This window comes from Mizuhopecten yessoensis, unplaced genomic scaffold (assembly GCF_002113885.1).
Source record: "Mizuhopecten yessoensis strain PY_sf001 unplaced genomic scaffold, ASM211388v2 scaffold4541, whole genome shotgun sequence".
NCBI lineage: Eukaryota > Metazoa > Mollusca > Bivalvia > Pectinida > Pectinidae > Mizuhopecten > Mizuhopecten yessoensis.
In genome coordinates this window covers 203,916-230,733 of record NW_018405598.1, presented here as the reverse complement: position 1 = coordinate 230,733, position 26,818 = coordinate 203,916, and the positions used below count along the sequence as shown (strand labels likewise).

At 37.1% G+C, this 26,818-nt stretch overlaps 2 protein-coding genes across 5 annotated transcripts in view; both read left to right on the top strand.

The window, feature by feature from the left end:
* Positions 1 to 11,515, top strand: part of LOC110449275 (lysine-specific demethylase 8-like) — a 25,018-nt gene extending 13,503 nt beyond the window's left edge. For both annotated transcript variants that reach the window (XM_021496033.1, XM_021496034.1), the window contains exons 4-8: positions 1,096 to 1,265; positions 2,302 to 2,462; positions 3,101 to 3,268; positions 8,760 to 8,859; positions 9,664 to 11,515. In XM_021496033.1, the coding sequence (XP_021351708.1) occupies positions 1,096 to 1,265; positions 2,302 to 2,462; positions 3,101 to 3,268; positions 8,760 to 8,859; positions 9,664 to 10,074 (1,010 nt within the window). In that variant the 3' untranslated portion in view covers positions 10,075 to 11,515. The remainder of the gene's footprint in view (positions 1 to 1,095; positions 1,266 to 2,301; positions 2,463 to 3,100; positions 3,269 to 8,759; positions 8,860 to 9,663) is intronic.
* A 5,197-nt stretch (positions 11,516 to 16,712) lies between these two features.
* LOC110449274 (protein JTB-like) lies at positions 16,713 to 26,363 on the top strand. Of its 3 annotated transcripts, none has more exons than XR_002462833.1 (5): positions 16,713 to 16,849; positions 21,230 to 21,306; positions 23,287 to 23,369; positions 24,220 to 24,299; positions 25,020 to 26,363. XR_002462833.1 is itself a non-coding variant. In XM_021496031.1 (5 exons), the coding sequence occupies exons 1-5, from the start codon at positions 17,036 to 17,038 to the stop codon at positions 25,180 to 25,182; spliced, it is 507 nt and encodes a 168-aa protein (XP_021351706.1). In that variant the 5' UTR covers positions 16,871 to 17,035; the 3' UTR covers positions 25,183 to 26,363. The 3 variants fall into 3 exon arrangements, 2 of the variants coding, with proteins under 2 accessions (XP_021351706.1, XP_021351707.1); XM_021496031.1 differs by lacking the exon at positions 16,713 to 16,849 and adding an exon at positions 16,871 to 17,139; XM_021496032.1 differs by lacking the exon at positions 16,713 to 16,849 and adding an exon at positions 20,083 to 20,632.
* Positions 26,364 to 26,818: the final 455 nt, after the last annotated feature.

Genomic DNA, 26,818 nt, shown 5'->3' with positions numbered 1-26,818 from the left:
TTATGGTTTATAATGGCAAATGATACTTTGAATATTACATGTTAATAACTTGATTGGAATTATAACCTTGAGTTGACAGTTTGATACTTTGAAAATTTTGAGCCAGCCCTACCCCCAAGGGCCGAAGGGTGGGGCCCAAAGGAGTCAGTGTGCTAAAATTTCTTCATTTTCCTTGTTTAGAATCAGAGGTGCTAGTTTCAAATACTTTTTAGTCTTAAATCTGTATGCTAGATATTGAATAAGGTGGTTTTATTGTTTTTTGTCACTTTGAATAATATTTCTCTGTACATGTTAAAAACAAAATCAACTCTCTGTAATAAATATATCAGGTGACCGTTAAGGCCCATGGGCCTCTTGTCTTCATACTTGTTAGCATGTTATTCACATAATTGAGAGTTTAAAGAAAGGCAGGAATATTACGACAGGTCCTCCTAGTTCCTGTTCTTCTATTAAGGATCCTCGTACCACGACAGGTCCTCCTAGTTCCTGTTCTTCCATTAAGGATCCTCGTACCGCGACAGGTCCTCCTAGTTCCTGTTCTTCCGTTAAGGATCCTCGTACCACGACAGGTTCTCCTAGTTCCTGTTCTTCCGTTAAGGATCCTTGTACCACGACAGGTTACATCACTGTAACTACACATTGTAAACTTTTTTTACGGCATGACTATAGCTGCGATAAATTATTCCTGAAAAGAAAACCATAAAAAAAATACTACAGACAAAGTGAACAAAGTATAATCAACAATAGTGTTGTAAATGTAAAAATTAAGTGTTTAGACCGAGATTCAAACCCCAAACGTCATATTCATGTACTTTTCCCCTTACTGACTGAGCTACCTGATCAACGGAAGTGTCCTGTCCTAACTGCGCTACACTTATATCGAAAATGAAGTTAAGGGGAGGTTACTGTATATTCGTAAAACCACAGAGCAGTGATTCTAATTAACATCTTTTCCAGAAAGTAACATTTAAACTGTTAAAGATTTTGTCTTGAGGACATTTGAAGTATACCTGCATCACTGACAGGTTTGCAGTGCTCTGTATGTAGGTCACTGTACCTAAACTGTAGTGTTTGTACTTTTCTGTGACCTTGCAGTGGACCTAAAAGTGCCCTTGACCTTACAGTGTGGTGGTTTCCAGAACAACCTGCAGAACATCATCATGTGGTTCAGTAGCGGGGGCACCAAGTCCCATCTTCATAATGATGGTCTGGACAATATCAACTGTGTTTTGGATGGGACTAAGGAACTCGTCCTCATAGATTTGGTAAGGGCCACCCACTAACTAGGATTATATTAGATCATAATCAGTATGCTGCATTTTAAGATTGTAAAATCAAGGAAAGGTTTGCAGGTCACATGACTACTGATCATCTTTACACACTTAGTCAATATTAGTGAGAAAGAACAACTTTTGATTATCACCCATTCAGATCTAGACCTAAACTGCATGCTATAGCTATGATGAAGAGAATTTACTGACCTGGTATCACCTGAAATGTCACATGACTGTCACATGATCGGTGTTGACCAGGGTATGACCTACACAAATCTTCTCTCTGAGCAAATTATTTAGAATAATGTTTGGATATAAAATGTAACAGCTGGTTAAAACAGTTGTCTAATAGCAGATTATAGCTAATTTAGCAACAAATTACATGTTGTCTGGTAGACTGATATTTCCACTCCATAAACAGTGGCGGATCCAGAGGGTTTTTTTGGGCTTCAGGAAACCCCCCCACCCGGAGAATTTTCTTTAAAAATCATGTATTTTCACCATTTTCGTCAATTTTATTAAATTCATTATTCCTAGCTAGCCGCCCCATCTGCAGGGAGCTTCAAAATGTTGTAATTATAAGTGGTACTTATAGGAGGTAGCTGGTATGTCGATACCCATACATTTCGGGTCATTCTGTTAAAGGTCAAGGTTATTCAAGGTAAATTCCAAAATACAAAAAATAGTTGCATGTGTTTACTTGTAGTGTTGCAGTCAAACGTGTAGTTAGAGACGACATTAAGAATTCCATAACATGGTCTCTATATAGATTTAGTTCACATGATTAATACTGAATTGTTGTCTCATAACACAGGTGGCCTGTTTATAGAGGTGATCTATTCAGAACGTTCGATTGTTTATTCAAGATCTATAGTAATAAATAATTGAATATGAAATGATACTCTGAATACATTCCCTATATGATGCTATATTTTGCTCTCAACAGGTACTCATATTACACTTCCAGCAGGTAAACCAATATTCAACAGTATAAGATATCGATGTCGAACGGTTGTTGTTTTGACAGAAATATGCTGATTTGATACACGCCGACGGCTGGGAGGAGAAAGAAAGTTACAGTCGGGTCAATGTGGACAGGGTTGACATGCACGAGTTCCCAAAACTGCAGAAAGTCCCCTGGCACAAAATTGTGGTCAACAAAGGCGACTGTCTCTTTATACCGTACAGGTCAGTACAATGTGATATAATCTACTTATATCAAGATATTGGCTTTATGTAGTAAGTGGAACAGAGACCATTTCTGTGAAGTTTTATATTCTTGTGTGTTGTATTGTAGCTTGTGTGTTGTATTGTAGCTTGTGTGTTGTATTGTAGCTTGTGTGTTGTATTGTAGCTTGTGTGTTGTATTGTAGCTTGTGTTTGCAGGGTTGTGTTTGAATTATTACCCCCTTTCTTCCTTCAGGTGTGTGATTTACATCTGGGGTTATATGACAATTAAATTCTGTACATTATGGACGTACAACATATTGTGATAATGTATTGGTGTAAGTGGTATTCTCAACTTTCGAGTGGTACACATTACTGTGATTCCCTGTCTGATGTGCTTTGTGATATCTTCGTAAAGCACTTACTGACAAATACGTTGAAGTCAGTGTGTTTCATGAGTTTCCCTGTTGTAGATGGTAATTTAATTCTGTACATTATGGATATATCGTATACCAGATATTGTGATAATGTATTGATTCAACTTTCGAGTGATACACATTACTGTGATTTCATGTCTGATGTGCTTTGTGATATCTTCGTAAAGCACTTACTGACAGTAACGTTGAAGTCAGCGTGTTTTATGAGTTTCCCTGTTGTAGATGGTTCCACCAGGTCCACTCATTGCCCGGTCGTAACCTGGCTCTAAACTTTTGGTTCCACCATCGGATGTGGTACAATTCCTCCGAGTGTACAGACATGGACCCCTATACGGCGCCTTCCAAACCTCTTAGGCAGTTTGACTTCCCTCAACCTATGGAAGAGGCCAGGTGAGAACTGTGGACTTTATGCCCAGTGGAACACAGTATCAGTATTTGACTGTGACAAGGAGTCTTAGACAAGATATGGATGACGGATATTAAAAGAAAGCAAAGTTGTAAAGTAGCGAAGTGAAATATATAAAAAAAAAAGATAAAACATTCCAATTTTTAAAGCAGGAAAGCACTGGTGTTGCTATAAATGATTAACCGATGACCATGGTAGAGTGTGTTTGGTTTTGGCACACTGCCCTAAGATTTCTCAAAGTTCAAAATTAAAATTGATGAGCAGACAATTAATATGGTGATTTTCATAGTAAAATGTATACATCATTCAAATAATGATAAAAAATCGGCGACAAAATTAGATCACAATAAAAGCAGGCAATATTCCGACAAATGGTAAAAATTGTTGAAGATTACCAATAAAAGATGGGATCATTTTATTTTTAAATGCGAGACTGCCTCTATTAATCTAAATATTAAAAAAAAAAAAAACTTGATTAGTCTTAAAGATATGGAAATATAGTAGAGTAACATATATCCTCTCATAGTTGAAATGTACAATATTGACAAGTAAATCTCTTTTTAGTACTTTTCCTGAGCTGTCTGCCTTAATCAGCCTTAACAATTTTTAAACCACCTGAGCTTTGGTCAAGTGACCTATTCCGATCACTTTCCGTCCGTCCGTGTCCGTTGTGCGTCGTGCGTAAACTTTTAACATTTTCAACTTCTTCTCAAGAACCATTGGATGGAATTTTTTCAAACTTGGTCAGAATCATCCTTGGTAGAAGAGGCTACAAAATTATAAAATTTGGATTCCTACCCCGGGCCATCCCTTCTCCCTGAGGGAGGGGGTAAAGTTTACTATAGTATATATAGGGAAACAACACTTTTGTGTATATTTTGACAATTTTCTGTAGGAAATTATTCTTACTTGGTAAGAATTTACCTTGGAAGAAGATGGTTTTAAAATTAAAAATTGGTTTTCCCACCCCAACCCCTTGGGGCCAGGACAGGCCCCAAAGGGAAAGTTTACCAATATTTCAAAAATCTTCTTCTCCGCAGACTCTGAGGTACTACAGCCAATTTCAGTGCATAGATAGAAAGATCATCAGGAGCTTTATTGAAATTGTCAATATCAGGACCCCCAAGCTACCCGTTCTCCCTTGGGGAGGGGGTAAAGTTTACTATAGTTTATATAGCGAAATAACACTTTTGAGTATATTTTGTCCATTTTCAGCAGAAAATTATTCAAACTTGGTCAGAATCATCTTTGATGGATGAGGGTATTACATTGTAAAATTGGAATTCCTGCCCCATCCCCAGGGGCTAGGGCAGGGCCCCAAAGGGAACATTTACCAATATTTTAAAATTATTATCCTTTGATGACATGACATGTGTTGTATTTCACTTAGTTTACTTGCTGATTTCCACATCACATCTAAACAATAAAATAAAGCTACCAGTACCTATGATATAACTCAGGTGACCGCTAAGGCCCTTGGGCCTCTTGTTATAAATATAGTAGTCATTGCACATTCGATACATTTGATACAGCACCTTATCTAGAAAGATTAAGTCACTCTAAGGTGCTATATGATACATAATTTATCAAATCATACAATCAGTCAATGAACATCATATGAGGATTGTGTTGGAGCTGCTTTATTAGGCAAGAACAACTGGCCCTATGCCACCTGGATTAATACCTCATCTGTATGTGCCAGCATGTGTGCTAGTGGCGTATTAGTGTTCTATTTGAGGTGGGACCATGCTTCAGATGGCATCATTTTCTACAGTGCCACATCATTTGAATGTCATAGCACAAGCACTGTTGCACCCACCCCAGACCAGTTTATACTCCACCCCAGACCAGTTTAAACTCCACCCCAGACCAGTTTATACTCCACCCCAGACCAGTTTATACTCCACCCCAGACCAGTTTATACTCCACCCCAGACCAGTTTATACTCCACCCCGGACCTGTTTATTCTCCACCCCAGACCAGTTTATACTCCACCCCAGACCAGTTTATACTCCACTCCAGACCAGTTTATACTCCACCCCAGACCAGTTTATCCTCCACCCCAGACCAGTTTATACTCCACCCCAGAGCAGTTTATGCTCCACCCCATACCAGTTTATACTCGTCAGTGTTGTTGGACTTGTGTGGACAGGAGAAGAACACCTAAAACAATCCATGCTTTGACAAATTTTGGAATTAAACTTATAATATCAGTTAACTGTTGTTACTAGATACCTCTCTAATGTTACTTATATGAGTTTACTATTGTTACTAGATACCTCTCTAATGTTACTTCTAGGAGTTAACTTGTTACTTGATACCTCTCTAATGTTACTTATAGGAGTTAACTATTGTTACTAGATACCTCTAATGTTACTTATAGGAGTAAACTATTGTTACTAGATACCTCTAATGTTACTTATAGGAGTAAACTATTGTTACTAGATACCTCTAATGTTACTTATAGGAGTAAACTATTGTTACTAGATACCTCTAATGTTACTTATAGGAGTAAACTATTGTCACTAGATACCTCTAATGTTACTTATAGGAGTAAACTATTGTTACTAGATACCTCTAATGTTACTTATAGGAGTAAACTATTGTCACTAGATACCTCTAATGTTACTTATAGGAGTAAACTATTGTTACTAGATACCTCTAATGTTACTTATAGGAGTAAACTATTGTCACTAGATACCTCTAATGTTACTTATAGGAGTAAACTATTGTTACTAGATACCTCTAATGTTACTTATAGGAGTAAACTATTGTCACTAGATACCTCTAATGTTACTTATAGGAGTAAACTATTGTTACTAGATACCTCTAATGTTACTTATAGGAGTAAACTATTGTCACTAGATACCTCTAATGTTACTTATAGGAGTAAACTATTGTTACTAGATACCTCTAATGTTACTTATAGGAGTAAACTATTGTCACTAGATACCTCTAATGTTACTTATAGGAGTAAACTATTGTTACTAGATACCTCTAATGTTACTTATAGGAGTAAACTATTGTCACTAGATACCTCTAATGTTACTTATAGGAGTAAACTATTGTTACTAGATACCTCTAATGTTACTTATAGGAGTAAACTATTGTCACTAGATACCTCTAATGTTACTTATAGGAGTAAACTATTGTTACTAGATACCTCTAATGTTACTTATAGGAGTAAACTATTGTCACTAGATACCTCTAATGTTACTTATAGGAGTAAACTATTGTTACTAGATACCTCTAATGTTACTTATAGGAGTAAACTATTGTCACTAGATACCTCTAATGTTACTTATAGGAGTAAACTATTGTCACTAGATACCTCTAATGTTACTTATAGGAGTAAACTATTGTTACTAGATACCTCTAATGTTACTTATAGGAGTAAACTATTGTCACTAGATACCTCTAATGTTACTTATAGGAGTAAACTATTGTCACTAGATACCTCTAATGTTACTTATAGGAGTAAACTATTGTTACTAGATACCTCTAATGTTACTTATAGGAGTAAACTATTGTCACTAGATACCTCTAATGTTACTTATAGGAGTAAACTATTGTTACTAGATACCTCTAATGTTACTTATAGGAGTAAACTATTGTCACTAGATACCTCTAATGTTACTTATAGGAGTAAACTATTGTTACTAGATACCTCTAATGTTACTTATAGGAGTAAACTATTGTCACTAGATACCTCTAATGTTACTTATAGGAGTAAACTATTGTTACTAGATACCTCTAATGTTACTTATAGGAGTAAACTATTGTCACTAGATACCTCTAATGTTACTTATAGGAGTAAACTATTGTCACTAGATACCTCTAATGTTACTTATAGGAGTAAACTATTGTTACTAGATACCTCTAATGTTACTTATAGGAGTAAACTATTGTCACTAGATACCTCTAATGTTACTTATAGGAGTAAACTATTGTCACTAGATACCTCTAATGTTACTTATAGGAGTAAACTATTGTTACTAGATACCTCTAATGTTACTTATAGGAGTAAACTATTGTCACTAGATACCTCTAATGTTACTTATAGGAGTAAACTATTGTTACTAGATACCTCTAATGTTACTTATAGGAGTAAACTATTGTCACTAGATACCTCTAATGTTACTTATAGGAGTAAACTATTGTTACTAGATACCTCTAATGTTACTTATAGGAGTAAACTATTGTCACTAGATACCTCTAATGTTACTTATAGGAGTAAACTATTGTTACTAGATACCTCTAATGTTACTTATAGGAGTAAACTATTGTCACTAGATACCTCTAATGTTACTTATAGGAGTAAACTATTGTCACTAGATACCTCTAATGTTACTTATAGGAGTAAACTATTGTTACTAGATACCTCTAATGTTACTTATAGGAGTAAACTATTGTCACTAGATACCTCTAATGTTACTTATAGGAGTAAACTATTGTCACTAGATACCTCTAATGTTACTTATAGGAGTAAACTATTGTTACTAGATACCTCTCTAATGTTACTTATAGGAGTTAACTATTGTCACTAGATACCTCTAATGTTACTTATAGGAGTAAACTATTGTTACTAGATACCTCTAATGTTACCTATAGGAGTAAACTATTGTCACTAGATACCTCTAATGTAACTTATATGAGTAAACTATTGTTACTAGATACCTCTAATGTTACTTATAGGAGTTAACTATTGTTACTAGATACCTCTCTAATGTTACTTATAGGAGTTAACTATTGTTACTAGATACCTCTCTTATGTTACTTATGGGAGTTAACTATTGTCACTAGATACCTCTCTAATGTTACTTATAGTTGTAAACTATTGTTACTAGATACCTCTCTTATGTTACTTATGGGAGTAAACTATTGTCACTAGATACCTCTCTAATGTTACTTATAGTTGTAAACTATTGTTACTAGATACCTCTCTTATGTTACTTATGGGAGTAAACTATTGTCACTAGATACCTCTCTAATGTTACTTATAGTTGTAAACTATTGTTACTAGATACCTCTCTTATGTTACTTATGGGAGTTAACTATTGTTACTAGATACCTCTCTAATGTTACTTATATGAGTTTTCTATTGTTACTAGATACCTCTAATGTTACTTATAGGAGTTAACTATTGTTACTAGATACCTCTCTAATGTTACTTATAGTTGTAAACTATTGTTACTAGATACCTCTAATGTTACTTATAGGAGTAAACTATTGTTATTAGATACCTCTCTTATGTTACTTATAGGAGTTAACTATTGTCACTAGATACCTCTAATGTTACTTATAGGAGTAAATTATTGTTACTTGATACCTCTAATGTTACTTGCAGGAGTAAACTATTGTTACTTGATACCTCTCTAATGTTACTTATAGGAGTAAACTATTGTCACTAGATACCTCTAATGTTACTTATAGGAGTAAACTATTGTTACTTGATACCTCTTATGTTACTTGCAGGAGCTTACTATTGGAATCACTGGAGGGGAAGGAAAGAATTACACTGGAGGATTTCTCCGCACTGTTTGGTACAGATCAGAAGGATGATGGTATTTCTGAGGTATGTTTGTATTACTGAGGTATGTTTATCTGAAGTTTGAAGTCCAACTACCTGATATATGTACCTTATGTGTATTATTTGTCTGTCCGTCTGTCTGTCTGCACTTTCGTTTCCGGAAATAACATCGGAATCCAAGTGATTTGAAAATTTTCTTTGGTTAAGGTCACTGTTACTAAAGAATATAACAATGGATGGGTGTTAGGGGATGGGTGTTGGGGGATGGGTGTTAGGGGATGGGTGTTGGGGGATGGATGTTAGGGGATGGGTGTTGGGGATGGATGTTAGGGGATGGGTGTTGGAGGATGGATGTTGGGGGATGGGTGTTGGAGGATGGATGTTGGGGGATGGGTGTTGTGGGATGGATGTTGGGGGATGGATGTTAGGGGATGGGTGTTGGGGGATGGATGTTATGGGAATGGTGTTTTGGGAAGGGTGTTGGGGGATGGTCGTTAGGGGATGGGTGTTGGGGGATAAATGTTAGGGGATGGATGTTGGGGGATGGGTGTTGGATGATGGATGTTAGGGGATGGGTGTTGGGGGGGATTGGGGTGGGGTTACAGTTATGCACATGGCAGGGCCCTTTCTGAAATGTCATTGTTCTAGGTTTTCATTATATTTGCTGTCAAAATATCATGCAAAATATAATTGAAGTAAAAAAACAAACTCTTCACTGAAAATAAGCTCAAGAACTCATATTACAAAATATTGCAGAAAAATGATCTGATGAATTCCACTTTCTGTGTAAATCTGTGAAATATTGAACCAAGGAAACAGCTTACATTCGTTATTTTGTCTGCTTTACAGTGTTTTGGCATCATTGACGAGGATAACAATGATTTGCTGGACTGGCCAGAACTGTACAAGTTTGATTTAAACAAGATGGTGAAAGACCACCCTGTCTTGTTTCCTGACATAACCAGTGAATTTGACACAGAGCAGGGTGAAGTAGAGGGCGGTGAAACTGACAATAGGGAACCAGGAAAAAGTGACTTTCACGCTGATGATTTTGATATGGTTGAAGAGGAAAAAGAAGAGGAAGATTTTAAAAAACAGACAGATTTTGAAAAACCAACATCTAACCCATTTGATAGTGAGACGATTGAAACCTACAGTGGAAGGATACCGGTACATATACATCATGTTAAACAGGAGCCGGAGGAAGTGGTCGTCAAAGTTAAAACGGATCCAAAAAAAATGAAACACGAGGAGTTATAGTTGACAATATCATTGTTTAGATTTAATCTTGGAAACAAAACAAGTGTCATGACTCTATTTTTACATGCAATGTTTGTTATGAAGCATCACGGACACTTGTCTACACTGTAAATCTGCGTACTAAAATTTAAAGCTTCAAATCTGATTAATTTTCACAATTCACTGGAGTCTTACTAGTTAGAATACACTAGTTTAGTGAAGTCATCACTAACCGAGTACTGTGTTATTTAGAACACACTGGATTAGTTTGTGGTTGGGATATTGTTGCTAATTCAGCTTCATCTGTGTCAATATATTTGAGAGCATATTTTTGCAGTACTGATAATGTACAAAATTTTGCTTTCACCTCAATGATAGAGGTTTTAAACAAAGCAAAGCTTTCAGTCCTGATCTGATCTATAAGACTCTATCAATTTGAAAAAAAATCCTCCATATTAACATTTCAGAGATTCATGAGAATATCCTGCAAATCTCTCAATTTTTAGTATGATAAAAGTCTAAAAGTCAACAAAATGTCAAGTGCTGATACCTTACACAACATGACTTACTGAAGGTATTGTGTTCTACACAGTACAAAATGTGACCAATTTCATTCCATACCCATTACATTCCATTACTGTTAATTTGTAGTATGACATGTGTTTTGATGGGATAGTTTTTCCTATTTTACTTTAGTATACAGGTTGTGAGGCTCATTCTTTTCTATGATATATAATTATCATCCTTAATAGAGATGTATCTGTTTAAGATGAAGTAGACATTAACTATTTACTGTTATAATCAGATCAAAGTGACACACTAGGTGTTATCAATTTTACTGACATTTTACCAGGATATGTTTAACTTTTATATTCTGCTTAAATATTATTTTGAGTCTTTTGAGAAGGAATATCTGTACGGTACTGCGTTTCACATTATTTAACTATGCACTAACTTATGATTACATTGGCAAAGAAGTAATAACGACAGTGCAGGCAAAGAAATTAGTCAATTATTCAGGGCGATCTGCCCCTTTATCAAGACAGGAACATGCTTACTTATGATTACATGAATATGGCGACTTGGTCAGGTTGCTAAAATAGGCCTGCACCAGTATACTAGTACATTTTAGTACTTAGTAGGTGTACAGTTTTTCATTCTGTGAATGTTGTAGAGATATTCAAGATTTGATCTATTTCATGAGTGGTGTTTTGCATTATTTAAATTGCTTTTTTCTATCGCTGGCAATATTTCTGCACAGAATTACAGCTGTGACTTAATATGTATACATATCTATGCAATTTGTTTGTACATCATAATCTTTAGTGCACACATATAATGGTGTAATGATTTACACGTTCTTATACATTATTTTTATAAAATGTTACTTCACTTTGTTCTTATAAAACATGAAACAGAAAATTAAAACTTCTAAAATCAGAAAATTTATTCTAATTTATTTGAGGTTATGCCATTTCTCAACTTTTTCTCATTTTTAACTTCTGTTAAAAATGTTTGGCTGAAATATGGCTTAAGGAGATAGTATTATGATTGTTGTTGATCAAATTGGAGCCAGTATATGCTGTTTGTTGTTATCTACACTGTCCCCCCGCTCCCCCCATATATACAGTAACCTCCCCTGGTTAGAGCGATAGTATAACAATCTGAAGTCCATGTGGTTAGAGCGGTTACCAGTCTAAAATGTTCCAGACTTTAATAAAATATGATAATATTTTCAACGATTTTAAATTTCAGGATGGTGAGGAATCATATCACCTTTCTTCCTTTGTCTGTAGTTTGACGGTCACCCTGATCAGTTTAACAAGATGGAAGCTAGGTGACTACCTTGAATTTTTATTAGGTCACCTGACCATAGGTCATTGTGACCTATTACCATCCGTCTTCGTCTGTCATCGTGCACCATGCGTCGTGCGTTAACTTTTATCTTGTGAGCACAATAACTTGAGTAAAAGTGATGGATATCGATAAAATTTACTATGCTGCTTTATATAAATAAGATCTCGAACAAGTTCGCAAATGGGCCCGATCAGACAGTAACTGGCAGAGTTATGGGACTTTGAAATTTTAATTACTATTAGAGCCTATAGGACTTTAGCTTGTGAGCACAATAATTTGCGTAATGTGAATGAATTTCGATGAATTTTGCTATGCTGCTTTATATCAATAAGATCTCGGGCAAGTTCGCAAATTGCAGAGTTACTGCCAATCGGAGAATACAAGATGGCCGATCATGGCCTCTTGATTTGCTGAGACAAGAAATTTTCAACTTCTCAGGATTATCTGCAACAATTCACTTCTTTATTTGTACGAATGTTCCTTATGAGGTTCTGAACAAGTGTTCTTACTTTTTGTGCCGATCAGAAAATCCAAGATGGTCATCCTGATCTCATTGACTGAGATGTTTTTGACTTCTTCTCAAGAAAGGCTACACCGATTGACTTCTAACTTAGTAGAAGCGTTTCTTATGAGGTTTTGACCAAGTTTGGTACTTTTCATGCCGATTGTTAAATTCCAGATGGCCACTCTGGCCTATGATTGGCTAGGACATTTACAACTTCATCTGTACATAATCCATTAAACGTATCATCTAATTCATCTATACAGCATGTGTATGCCTGGTCTCCAGGTTAATATGGCCTCTCTCCAAAGTAACTATGTGGCAATTTGAAAAGAAAGGACATACTACAATTTGAGTACATCAGAATTTACTCAAGTGACAGTTTAGGCCCATGGGCCTCTTGTTTGATTTGTTTGTGTTTTACGTCCTTTTAACAACTATGGTAATTAAGGATATGTCAGGTTTTGGTGGTAGAGGAAAGCTGGAGTACCCGGAGAAAAAACACTGACCTGTAGCTAGTACCTAGCAACTGCCCAATGTAGGCCTCAAATCCGCATCCAAGTGGTGGAGGGCTAGTAGAAAGCAGAATGTCAGATGCCTTAACCACTCGGCTACAGTGGCCCTCTAGCATTTACAGTTTGACAGAATCGAAAGACCATACAAAAAGACAACAGGAACCAAGGAGAAATTCAAAAAAAGGAAAGACATGATTCTTTATCAAAAACAGAATCAGACCAAGATGTTCCTCAGAAAGGCAAAGTGTTTCCTGCACCATAAGGTACCTCTATTACATTGTCTCAAATCCAGAAAAAAATATTTGGGTCACTCACTATCTTTGACTATTTTTTTTTATAAAAATCATAAGTTATATAGATCCATTCTATTTTCTTATTGCATGCATGGGATAGCTTTTGTGACGATTTAGAAATGTTGCCTTTTGGGAGATGAGCAAAATTAGTTCAGGTACCGCTTTCAGACGGAAACCTACCTACATTCTCATGTTTACATCTCTAACTGGTGCAAAATACTCCATGGGTTTACATTCACATACAGTACATCTACTGAATATCGTGTGCAATATATACGCATGTAAAATATAACACAGAAAACAAGAAAATGTAATAATATAATATTGTAATGTGTGTGTTGTCACCCATCTAGTTACTGACCACGCTCGACGTTGCTGAACTATTGAGCGAATCCCCTGATTATACTGCATCAATGGAAAAGCAATCTTGCCAGTAAGGCAGTATTTCTCCCTCATATTCATTAGCTCTTACACTATTGCCCCCTCCGAGAGGTCTCATCCGGAGACTTGGGCTGGGGAATCCCTTACTTACTTGTGTATCAATGTACCTTCCCTTACAACCGGGAAATGGCCTTATATGATCACACAATCCCACCGCTGCCACCAAATGTAACGTGCGGGCAGTCACCCATCCAGCTACTGACCACGTTCGAAGTTGCTGAACGAGTGGACGGGTCCCCTGGTTATACTGCATCACTGGAGAAGCTAGCTTATCTTCAATATCGTAATAAATTAAAAAGAAAATATAGGGAAAATAAGGAGGGGTACATATTTTTTTTGGGGGGAAGGAACTAACAGGTTTCTGAGATTATTTTGGCCCATTCCTTTAGGAGAATTAGGAGTAACTGTAGTGTTGAATAATTACCGATATAAGCAAAGACTCGAGAAATATACTTTATGCATGTATTGATATTCACATTTTAACTGTTGCAATGACGTTTAACAACAAACTGATGTAGATTCCTCCTCAACTGGCTGAAAAACTTTAACAGACGCCGTCAGTCAAAGTATATGTGTATTGCAGTTGTGATTTCGTCGTTAGGATTTGAATATGACGTCATGTTTATGGAAGAAAAATGGACGAGGGGAGAAGCGCAGGAGAAAATGAGAAAAATACTGAATCCCATATCAACTCCTTCCGTGAAATACAGTCTTTTAAAGAAATTAGCATACTGTTAATAAGGTTAACTGGTAAAGAGATGCAGACTAATATTTCTATGGATTAGTATTTCATTTTATTATCATATTTTCTTTTATCATATGAATACTGTGCTATGCAGTGTCATAAAGATATTATCACATAAATCTAATATGAAGGGAAACTTCTGACAGATCCTCTATTTATGATATATCAACTTATATACGCTCGAAGTATAACAAAAGCAATATTGCCGATGTGTCGTCCCAGGTATGGTAAATGTAGCCTTTTGTGAGAACCATCTAAATATATGGATCTGTTGAATACGTTGGAAAACCAATTCTGGCGTATTACCAATAGATAGGAGGAGCGCACTTTAAACTAGTTACTGTGAAGGCGCGACTTGAATATCTCCATAGTGGTTGACTTCACAATATCGTCCAAAATTTAGTTCCAGTCTAAGATGGTCCTTGGGAAATACAAATATTTTAGCGTCCCAGTTTTGGCACTTATAGGTTTGTAGCATCGGCTCGCACACGTCGTTCCTCCCTTTCCGGCTGTAGGTATTGACTAGGTGGTATTAGCTGGCACCAACCCACCAACCACCTTAAACAGGAATGTCAACCAGTTCCTACCTGTGCTGCTGCAGGGTCGGTAGATCCAGATCCTTCAACATTGTTGCGACGCATCCCATGTTCTTTGATTAGCAGTCCCAGGTTATAAATCTGGCTGCTTTCCGTTGGATTATCTCAAGCTTGTCAATGTAATATTGGAGAAATGGATCCCATGTACTCCAATGTTGGTGTCACAAGCGAGGCGTACAGACGTAGGCCGATTTCCGAGTGGTTGTAGGGCAGTGATGTAGGTTGCGCCTGATGGTCAATGGTGGAACTGGCTTGCTTGTAGATGTTATCGATATGAGTTCCCCACTTAATTGAAATTGTCCGAAGTGGTGATACCTAAATAGGGTAGTTGTACTCCTTGAAGGATGATGTTTTTGAGCTCATAAAAATACGACGATTTTGCATTCACGCTCATTATGTAACACTTTTTGGCATGAAAGCGCATACCCCGTGACTCTGCCCACCCTTCAAGGCTTTTAAGGTCTTCCTGTAAGAAACATGGTCTCGGTATGAGCGGATGGTACGGTATGACAAGCAATTGCCAGCAAATAAACTGACTTGAGACTTGACAGCGTCGAGTAGATCATTGATATGACATAAGAAGAGTAGCGGGCCGAGAACTGTTCCTTGTGGAACACCTGAGGCGACAGGCTCCTCACTGGAAGCTTTTCCCTCCACAACCACCCCCATATGTCGTTCGAAGAGAAATGCCCTAATCCATCGATGTATGTTGCCTCGAATCCCGTACGAGTCCAGTTTAAGCAGTTGTTTCCGGTAAGGCACGGTGTCAAGGCCTTTGAAAAGTCGAGAATGGCAATATTGATTTGATGGCCCTTGTCGAAAATTGGGTGACTAGGTCGTGAGTGATTAACCGGCACGGAATCCGTGGTCTAGGAATGACAAGACACTGTGCTGATCGAAATTGCTTTACAGTTGACGACACACAATATATGCTCCAGGTTTTGCTTAGGAAAGAGGTCATGGATACTGGGCGGCAATTCGCCGGGGTATGGCGGTCTTCTTTTTTGAAGACAGGGACAATGTTAGCGCTTAGCCAATCCTTCGGTAGGATTCCTGTGTCTAATGATTCCAGTGGTGAGTTTTGCAGCACACTCCTTTAGAACCATATTGGGTATGCCATCTGAACCAGTTGCTTTAGACGTCTGGACGTTGACGAAGCAACGTCAGGACCCCCTGCTCACTGATCGCAATATGTATGGAATATTCTTTTCGATATGGGTTCGCACAGGTGGTAAGATATAGGGTTCATCGTCCCAGGTGAAGACTGAACTGAATTGCTTGACTAGCGTCTCAGCCTTTTATTTACTGTCACTAAGGAGCTGACCTGTGCTTCTCAATGGGGAGTCGCCGAGCCGGGTTTTCTTGCTTCTTCGACTTTACGTTCCTCGATCAGAACGAAAATTAATTGATCAATTAAGAACTGTCCGTATTTACCCGCCTAATAAAACTCGGGTGGGGGTGGGGGGATTACGGACACCTCAGACACAACAGTTTTTCCTCAAATAGTTATATTGATAAACTACTTCATTCTAAATATATATAAGTAACAACACTAAGAGTTTGTAATTAAGTATATGTATTCGGTTTTTGTGAACATAAATGTTATATAATCGAATCGTGGCCTAGTGTTTTGGACATCGTTTCCGGAAATCAAGTTACCGGATGTGTCGCAAGGTGCTCGGGTGACGACGAACATTATTAGACACGCCATTACTATTTTTAGACTTTTGGATATTTTCCGGGTAGTGTCCGCCAACGAAGTGACAAACGTCCATTCCAGTAGATCGATCTACGTCTAGCATGAATGGAGTTATATTTAATCATATTTAATGCAACTTACAGATTATGTATGTTTCAGAACTGTCCGTATTTTCCCGCTTGTCAGTATTTGCTCGGATGTCCGCTAGCTAATTTCAATTAAATTTCTAGAAATTCCTAGAGCTGTTAATCGGTAATCACAGATAAAGCGCTAGCTAGTTTACTGCCTTGTGTCCGCTGTGGTGTTGAAAAGTGTCAATATTTTCCGCTGAAGCATGGTGATCCGGCGTGCGTGGTACTGCCCTCCACTCAGCTTACCTGTAACACTATCACCTGTACCCGGCTGTCGCAACAAGTTACCGATTTTAATCATTATAGTGTAGGTAAAAATGTAAATGCTTTGCCTAAAATTATCGCTAAAATGAAAAATTGTCATTTGGCGACTTGGCGGTCGTAAATGCGCAAGACCTGGGTTAAAATGACAGTAAAATATGTAAGATCCAGGGTTCAGATCCTAGGCTGGCCACATTCAATTCTACACCCAGTACGCTCCTGTTGTTGTTTACAGCCCACGTCCCCACATTAGCTTAGCTCAGTGTTAATCAAAATTGGTTAATAGGCCTAGGACATTAAACAAAAAATCCACCTCAACTCTACTCGCCGCTAACTGAGTTTGTGGGGTATACGGGAATAGGAACTTTTAAATTGTGATATGACTATTTTTTCCTTGAGATATATATATATGGCCATTGAAAGTAAATTCCTGCCCCAGAAATATTATAAGCTCAACTCTTCCTTCTCTGTTGGATTTTTTTTTAAAACTTGGCTCAGTTAAAGTACATCATGCATGTATGTAAATTGGCACAGTTCATCCCACAAACAAAGAGTATAATGATTACAAAACACTTAATTAAAACTTATTGATACAAACTGAAACACTAGTGGTAGCTATGCATGAGAAGGCTCTATAAGTAATAAGATAACGGTTGATTGGGTTACATATCTTTGGAAGGCTTACAGCTTGTTTTGATGCCTCTTCGGGTTTACAGTAACTTGTAGGTTTTCTAGAGCTTGCATGCGCGAGGTTATAACGTTTTAAAAATGGGTGCCTAGTGATCTGTTTTATTCTTTAACAGCGTACATCAAACTGCAACAGATTCACATGTACGGACGAAGTCTTCATACGAACTACAAAACACTATGTTGGGTAGAATTTGACGTTCCCAGTATTTGTTGTGCCTAGACTTGAATATGTTGGTCACCTCCACCATGTTTGCGGGCGGTTTTGTTCCACAAAGTGACCACACGGCTGCTGAAGTGGTGAAGCGGTTTTTGTTTGTGTTTAATTGGAATGGTCTTTTAAACAGCTTATGTCGATGACCTCTTAAGTTTGCCGAGTGGTTTGTTGGTCATGAAAATAAAATATTTTCTACTTATCCGTTTCGTCGATGTTGTTCACGATTATGTATACTTGAAAAACGTAAGCTCGTCTCCGTCTGTATACCAGTGTGGGTATTCCTAGGGATTTGAGCCTCCCGGGGGTCACTCAGGACAGACGTTTTAAATTGTGGCTCTGCGCTGAACATTTTCGATTGAGATGTTATTCTTTACCATATGGTGGAGCAGTATTCAAGATAATTCCTAACATCCGGTTAGATTTGGTGACAGCGGCACTTACTTGATCGTTGAATATGAGAAAGGTGCCAAATATTACTATTTTGTCCCTTTGATTACAACCTGTTGTCATGTTGCCCAGGAGTTGTTTATCAACTGCCGTACTAAGTAGTTGACCTTGTATTCCAGAAGATTCCAGTTTGTGTATAAGAAATCGGCACCAAGGAATACCTAAATAAGATCAAGCGGTAGTAACAGTCTGGCTCAAACTTCATTGGCATGTTATTCCGGTGGTCGTTGATTTTACTTTTAAAACTGTTCAAAGGTTCAGCTTCAACCACAGCATTAGGCAAGCGGTTCCAGTCTGAGATGATTATGTTAGAAAAACAGCTTTTCCTGCGCTTCAACTTTGTTCATCGTTGTTGTCTCTAGTTCTTGATTGATCTTATATCTCAAAAAAAAGCCTTGTCAACAAGTTGTCAAACTCTATTATCATTTTGCAAGTTAAAACATATCATTCCCCCTCCTTCTCTACTGTAATGTTGGTAGTCCTAGAATCCTTAACCTTTCCTTGTTTGTCAGATCTTTGTATGCATTCAATTTTGTTGCCCTTCGCTGAGTGTTTTCTAATGCCATTATGTCTTCTTCTTTTTTATACAATTGGGTTCCATACTGCACTGGCATGTTTAATACGGGGTCTTATTAGTGCCTTATATATGGTTAAAACATGTCCGGATCCATGTATCCAAATGTTCTCCTCGGCACATCTTTCGCCACACATTCTGATATTTGTTGGTTGAATCTCAAGTTCTTTTAAAAAATACTCAAATCCTCAACTTGCTTCATTTTTTCCGCCTATTTTCTTTTATACCGTAGACGTTTCCATTGTTTTAACCAATATGTAGTGATTCACATTTACCAGCATTGAATTCACTTGCCACTTTTCTGACCATCTGCTGCAAGAGTTTATCTAAATCCCTTTGCACTCTATCTGTTCTAACCTGGCATCAACTGGAAATAATTTGATGATTGTTTCGAAATATTTTGGTAGATCGTTTATAAAGATTAAGAATAAAATCGGTCCTAGACGCGTCCTTGAGGTATTCCACGTTTTACCTCTACCTAACAATATATGTTTTTCCATGTATCACGACTCTTTGTTGTCTTCCTTCTAAAAACACTCTTATCCAGTTCAAAATGTTCCTCTTATTCCATATTCTATGCTTTGTGTGCAATGACTCGCTATTCCAGTTCAATACCAGACCATCTAGAACACAGCACAGTAAACCGACATATATAACAATTCAATTGTACCAGCTACCATAAAAGACTGGAATGCACTATCATCGCACATAATCAACTGTAAAACTACGGAACAGTTTAATGCCACTATTGCGACCAAAAGATTGATATAGCGCACTCACTCGCCCTGGATAGATTTTGCTCAGTAGTGAGCTAACTTCCAGTACAAATACAGATACAGCTACAGATATCCTTCAAGTTTTGTTATAGTCGTTGGCGAGGCACTGTATCAAACGCTTTTTTGAAGTTTAAACACACAATTTTCAAATTGATGTGTTGACAAACGTTCCCTTCCTCTAAGTGCCACTCATCCTTGATAAAAAAAAAATCCATATATTTCAAATTACTGAAGTAAGACTCACTGGTCTGTAACATAAGTTTTTCACTGATTTTCGATTTCCTTGTTTTGTGTAATGGCAAAATGTTTTATTAAAGCCATAGTCATGCCAGAAAAAAAGGAGTTTCTAATTGATAGTTATGCATTTTGGCATTTGCTCTTAGATCTTTGATAGAACCACGGACTTGGATAATCTAATTCCATGATAGAACACAACCTTTTCTGTTGGAGTTCCGACCAGAACATTTAAGTAGGTAGTTTTAGTTTGTAAACACCGGTTGAGTTATGATCGAACGCACCCATGACATCACTTGCGTACAACGCGATGGAAATGAAGTCACCAACAGTTGTTTCGGTTAAATAGGCTCCTAGTTGATATACCGGCATTAAAATCTGCTGTGTGGTATTCCGTTGTATTTAGAATGTAACTGTACATTCTGCTTTGTTTGTAATCACGTGATCGACAGAATTTATACAGATTTGCCTTACATATTGTGTGAAATCTGAAAGCTAGAAATGGAGTAGGCCTAATAACTTCACAGTATGCCTTACTGCAGAACAAGATGATTGAATTTTGTACGAAGAAACGCATGCTGATAGCGCTCTGCATCTTATTAAGGTATCATTTTGCTCTTATTACATTTGACAATTTCACTTAAAGGGCTCGGCACTAGTCGCCCAAACAATGCTGGCTCAGACTTTAGACATTCTGACAGATGTCTCTCTTCTTTGGTGTTGACATCTGTCGGAATATCTCAAGTCTCAGCCAGCATTTATTGGGTGACAAGTTGCCGAGCCCTTTAAGTTCCGACAGATGTCAACACCAGAGAAGGGAGACATCTGTCAGTATGTCTCTACTCTAGTCTGGGGTTGTTAGAGCCATAGGTACTCCAACAATGTTAGAGGTTTTACACGGCGAAAAACTTTTGACAGGCGCGTCGCAGTCGGCAAAATCATATCCGATTGAAAAAGGCCGACCAGCGGCCTCTCATGTTATGGGAGTAGAGCCATAGGAAATCATGCTTCAATGCTAATACTTAACCAGCTGCGATAACGTAGCTTTCTGACTAATACTTAACCAGCGGGTCAGTGGTGAATGTGACCTCAATGACACCATTTTATGTCATTCTCATTAATAGACTACTACTGAGTAGTGATTGTAAATCCATTCCCCTACCTAAAATCATTTTAATTAGAACTTATTGTTTATTTTCAGTGTGTCTTTTGTAATCCTGCTGGTACAGAGCGCTTGGTCAACACATCATTCCATAAGGGAATTCAACACATTACAAGGTACATGTAAATAGGAACAGTAAAACCATGAACAGCATTTCCAAGTTACTGATTCCATTATCGTACATGTTTAAGTTAAGAGATTTTGCATATACTAGAGGTTCCCCACTAGTGATGGTTGGTTATCATGTTTATCTTACTCAAGTTAGTTAATTTTCAAATTGTATAAAGACATGAGGTTTACCGAGTGTCTTTTACATTTGAAAAGTAACTACCGAGAGTCAGTATATAGATCAACATGATTATCAACCATCACAAGATAAGGGGCCTTTATCTCCACTAAGATATTATATCTAGAAAATCTTAAGTTTCTCTTGGAAATACCTTAATCCTGTTGATGATCGGGGAAACAGTGCAATAAACTATGACCTCGCAATGGCAGATAATGTCGCATAGCATTGTTACTTTGCGTCATAACTAGAAGGTTGACCAATGAAATGATGTTCAGGGTGTTACCCACTAGCTTATAGTGGGTCACCAAAAATGTTTACCAACTCGAGCTCCTAGCAGGTTTATCCAACGAGTCGGGAGTGAGTAAACCTATATAGTGGTCACTGGTTGTGAGTAAACCTATATAGTGGTCACTGGTTGTGAGTAAACCTATATAGTGGTCACTGGTTGTGAGTAAACCTATATAGTGGTCACTGGTTGTGAGTAAACCTATATAGTGGTCACTGGTTGTGAGTAAACCTATATAGTGGTCACTGGTTGTGAGTAAACCTATATAGTGGTCACTGGTTGTGAGTAAACCTATATAGTGGTCACTGGTTGTGAGTAAACCTATATAGTGGTCACTGGTTGTGAGTAAACCTATATAGTGGTCACTGGTTGTGAGTAAACCTATATAGTGGTCACTGGTTGTGAGTAAACCTATATAGTGGTCACTGGTTGTGAGTAAACCTATATAGTGGTCACTGGTTGTGAGTAAACCTATATAGTGGTCACTGGTTGTGAGTAAACCTATATAGTGGTCACTGGTTGTGAGTAAACCTATATAGTGGTCACTGGTTGTGAGTAAACCTATATAGTGGTCACTGGTTGTGAGTAAACCTATATAGTGGTCACTGGTTGTGGGAGAAACTAGAATAACCTGTATAACTGTCCATGTGTGTACAAATGACAGATGAAAAGTTTGGTCACAATTACCATGTTGAGCAAAAATTGTTTAAAAATTGATGCCAGACCCTTTAAGTACAATATTATTCCACCTTTAAGATTCACAGATTGGCTACCCATGGGGTGAGAAGGAATCATATTGATTGTTTGGTTCAAAGGTCAAAGGTCAAAGTTACATTTACAGACTCTTTCTGGAGTATTTTTCCTTGTAACCTCGCAAGCTAGCTGCTTTACATTCTCGTTGATTATAAAGTCAAAAGTCAAGGTCACATTGACTGGTTTTGCTAAATATTTTCATGACACCAAGTAGAGCATCTTTCCACTTAGAAAACCCTCTACATTTTGGATTAAAAGGTCTATGTCAAGTTGACGGTAATGTACAGTGAGTAGGATACTTCCCATAGGACCTTGCAATTGAAAGTCCACAAGATGACTTGATTGGATGAGGAGGGAATTTTGAGGGTCAGTAGTCAAAAGTCAAATTCACTGTAAACTGTCATACTGAAGTGTTTTCTTGACTCTACAAAGGGGTATCTACAAACCTTCAAATTCTACAGACAGGCAAAGGTCAAACTAAGCTTTTTGGCTGTGTAAAAATCATGCAAAAAAAATATTTTTACATAGAGCTAGAGGATCGTGGCTTTAACAGTGCTTGTTCAATGTTTATACATAAACCTACATAAATAATTTCAAGCAGGTCTGAAACTTCAAAAGTGAGAGCTTATGGAAAGACCTGAAACACCTAAATACAAAATAATTTATTGACCTTTGATTTTATTTGATTTTTTTAGGAAGTACGATAAAAAAATGTTATGGTTTTAAACAATGTTTTGAAAAAAATGTGTTTCTGTTTTGTGTAAATAGGGCGAAAGGAACGAAATGAGAGTTGTTCCTCTGGAAATGAAAGGGTGTTGAAAGCTTGTCATCCCTGTACCAAGTTAGATTTGGTGAGTAATGGAGGACAGCCCTGATAATCTGATTGTTGTGCTATCTGACTGGTAATTCTTGGTATCTGATAGGCTTGTCCCAGTTTCATGCTCAAGCCAGTATTTTTGGAGAGGAGACAGGCAAAGTTGTTTTTTCTTCAACAGAGGGCTTTACCTCCTTCTAAAGGGTCGGAATGAAGCAAAGTACTTGGATGCACAATGTAAGGGGGCAGTTACCATTCCTGTAAACTTTGAAATTGGCCCAGTAGATTAGGAGTTGTCAGGACAGGAATTTTTCAACAAAGGTCGGGCAATAACTCCATAAGGAAGGTTTGGGAAAAAACACCTGGTTGCACAACATGAAACGGTAGTTATCATATCTGAAAACTTCCCTTGAAATTGGCCCCATAGTTTTGAAGGATTTGTCTTTCCCGTTTCTATCAAACATCAACATAAAGGCGCTAACTTTTTTACTTGATAGTCGACACAATTAGTTGAATGAGTTCAAAGGACCAGTTAGGTTAGGGGACTCACTAGTCCTTGCTGAAATCTAATAGTCTCAGACTACATGAGTAGTAGTATTATCCAAATCTTTGACAAGTTGACAGTTTTGAATTATCATGTTGTCTTCATCGAAAATCTCAAATGATTTCTGCTGTAGACGACCATCAAGGTCAGAACTGTCAACGCGTAAGAATTAAAGTAAATAATGGGTTGTGAAATCATTGTCATTTCTAACTTGATGATAAAATTCTGTTTTTACCGACATGAACTACCACTACTAGGCCATATGTATGTTATGATGAAAACTTGTACTTTCTCATGCTGTACATTGTCATGTTTTCTCTAACAGCTGATTGTTTGGTTTCAGCGGAGGGAGAGGCCTTCCTGTAGATTGTGGGGTTACATGGAAGTCATTGAGTGTGAGGATAAAAAAGAAATATCCAGGAAGTATGTCAGCTTTGTATAATTAATTCCATCAGTAGGACAATGCTCTACATCACTGACAATATGGTTATGTGGTGATCAATATTTAGCTCTTTGATTGCACACAAATCAGAAAAATCAATTTATTATCCAATTCAAGTGCTGTATTGACTTTTTGAAAAAGATTTTCATACAGCTTTAATATCCAAGTATGAGAATACCTGGAATGATTCTGTATCTCAATTTAAAGTCAATGTCAAAGTCACTGTTGCTATTTATAAGTCAATCATTGATGTTTTGTCGACGGATTCACTGTCATCAGTTAACAGACTTCAGGGGAAACTAACGATGGCATTTTACCCTGTGTTTTCTGGTGGAGCAATTGACACTGGTAGAATAGATTGGTTTTAAATGTATTATTTTGGAACACATCTGATTACAGATTCTCAATTTGGGTTATATAAAATCATATGTACTTGGAACCTCTATGATGCATGTTGTATTGGGGTTATAGAAGTGTACTGATGTTACATGTTGTTCATATTTACAGTTGTGACATTGACCCAGACAAATACGCGACCAGATTCTGGGTATTTGTCTGGGGGTTATAGAAGTGTACTGATGTTACATGTTGTTTATATTTACAGTTGTGACATTGACCCAGACAAACACGCGACCAGATTCTGGGTATTTGTCTGGGGGTTATAGAAGTGTACTGATGTTACATGTTGTTTATATTTACAGTTGCGACATTGATCCAGACAAACATGCGACCAGATTCTGGGTATTTGAGCTGGTATGCCTCCTGATTGGAATAGCATCCTACTTTGTGGTCAAGAAGAGACAGAAAAGACTTGACACATTCCTCATGGAGAAAATAAATAAACAAATCTCTGAAGGGGTGTAATCTTTGATACTTGATGAAATCAATGTGGGGTTAAATGCGGCTCATTTTGTGTGCAGGATGGAAAATTAAATGAGATTATTATTTCTTTGAGTCAGAGAAACTGGTTTGTATGGAGAATGAGGTCAAGTAAAATATGAAGTTATCGTAAATATATTTATTAATTATACTGCATTAGTACATTTCTTTCTGGTCTGTGTGTCTGTAACAGAGAATTACCATGACTAGGTGAGGAAGGGAAGTAACTGTGTTCTGAAAAAAACAAATACCCATTAAAACTTAACGCTGATTTGCATCTGATAATTTAAATGAATGGAAACATTCTGCTGGTCAGGGTCAGTTGTGGACAAATTAACAGGTCAATTTGTTGGCAGCTGGATCTGTGGTGCTGAGTACAGCTAAAAAGGAGTTACAGCTGGATCTGTGGTGCTGAGTACAGCTAAAAAGGAGTTACCAGTGGCATAGCATACATGTTTGCTTGTATACTTAAGCATACACTAAAAATTTTAAGATTTTTTTTTATTCATATAATTTTGTTAATTTCTTTTTATGATTAATATGGACTGTCCATATCAATGATAAAAAGGGAAAGAAGTAAAGAAAAAATCTTCTTGAAAACTTAAGTCTGATAAGATATTGTTGTTATGTTATGTCTATACAGATTGACAAATCACGAAGGTTTATGTAAATTGAAAAATAATTAATGAAGTACACAATTTCATATCATTCGTATGAAAATTTGGTTTTTACTTGTAAATAATCGGTCTAAAAGGAGTTCCCAGAACATGAGAAAACGCTTCTAGAACGGAATAAGATTAGCTATCCAAGTCCTTGCTTCCAGGACCTAGTAGGTTATGGTCCCTCCCATTCCATACCCTTCCTCGGACGCTCGACCCTCTGTAAGCATACACTCTGAAAAATTATTTGCTACGCCACTGGTTACTGTTGGCTACAGTTACATATGCTGTAAACAGAAATTGTGGTTGTCAAAAAATATTGGTAACAAGTTTTTGATTGTTGGCAGTTTTGTTATAATGAAATAACTATTTTACTGTGACGAGAATGCTTTTGACATTTGTGCAGAATAAATGTGTCGAGTGTTAAACTGCCTTGCCATGATATATGCTAAAGTTATATGTATATGTGCATAAAATATCTATCATGTGAATAAAAAATTCTAAAAATTGAACAAATTTGTGTGTTTCATTATGTATAAAAAAAATCAGTATGAGGTACATATTTATGTAGATATTTGTGAGAACAACATCAAGTGAGCTAACAAAATTGATAAGTGTCTTATCCCATGATATGTGTTGAATATAACCATATGCCTCTTAATTCTCTTGAAGTTATTGTATGAAAGTTTAAACAGAGACTCCTTTGGCATTGACAGTGGTTCAAGGCAATTTTACCAATCGTGAGAGCCCTTTCTCCAACATGCATATATCATGACTTGCTGTCATATGAGCTAAGGAAACATCCTGTCTGACTTGTTTTGGTCCAAAGGACCTTTGAGCTTACACCATATTTTCATAGAAATGACCTTGACCTATTTTAAGATCACGGGTCAAGTACATGTATATTGAAAGCTTCAAACAACAGTGTCTAAGGAACCATAAGGCCTAGAGTCACAATCCTG

Bases quoted from the DNA above. Each gene is read 5' to 3' on its own strand.
- LOC110449274 (XM_021496031.1), top strand. From the start codon at position 17,036: ATGGTGATCCGGCGTGCGTGGTACTGCCCTCCACTCAGCTTACCTGTA. The intron at 17,140-21,229 runs GTAGGTAAAAAT...GTTTATTTTCAG, and splicing joins CCGATTTTAATCATTATAGT to TGTGTCTTTTGTAATCCTGC. The intron at 21,307-23,286 runs GTACATGTAAAT...TTGTGTAAATAG, and splicing joins GGAATTCAACACATTACAAG to GGCGAAAGGAACGAAATGAG.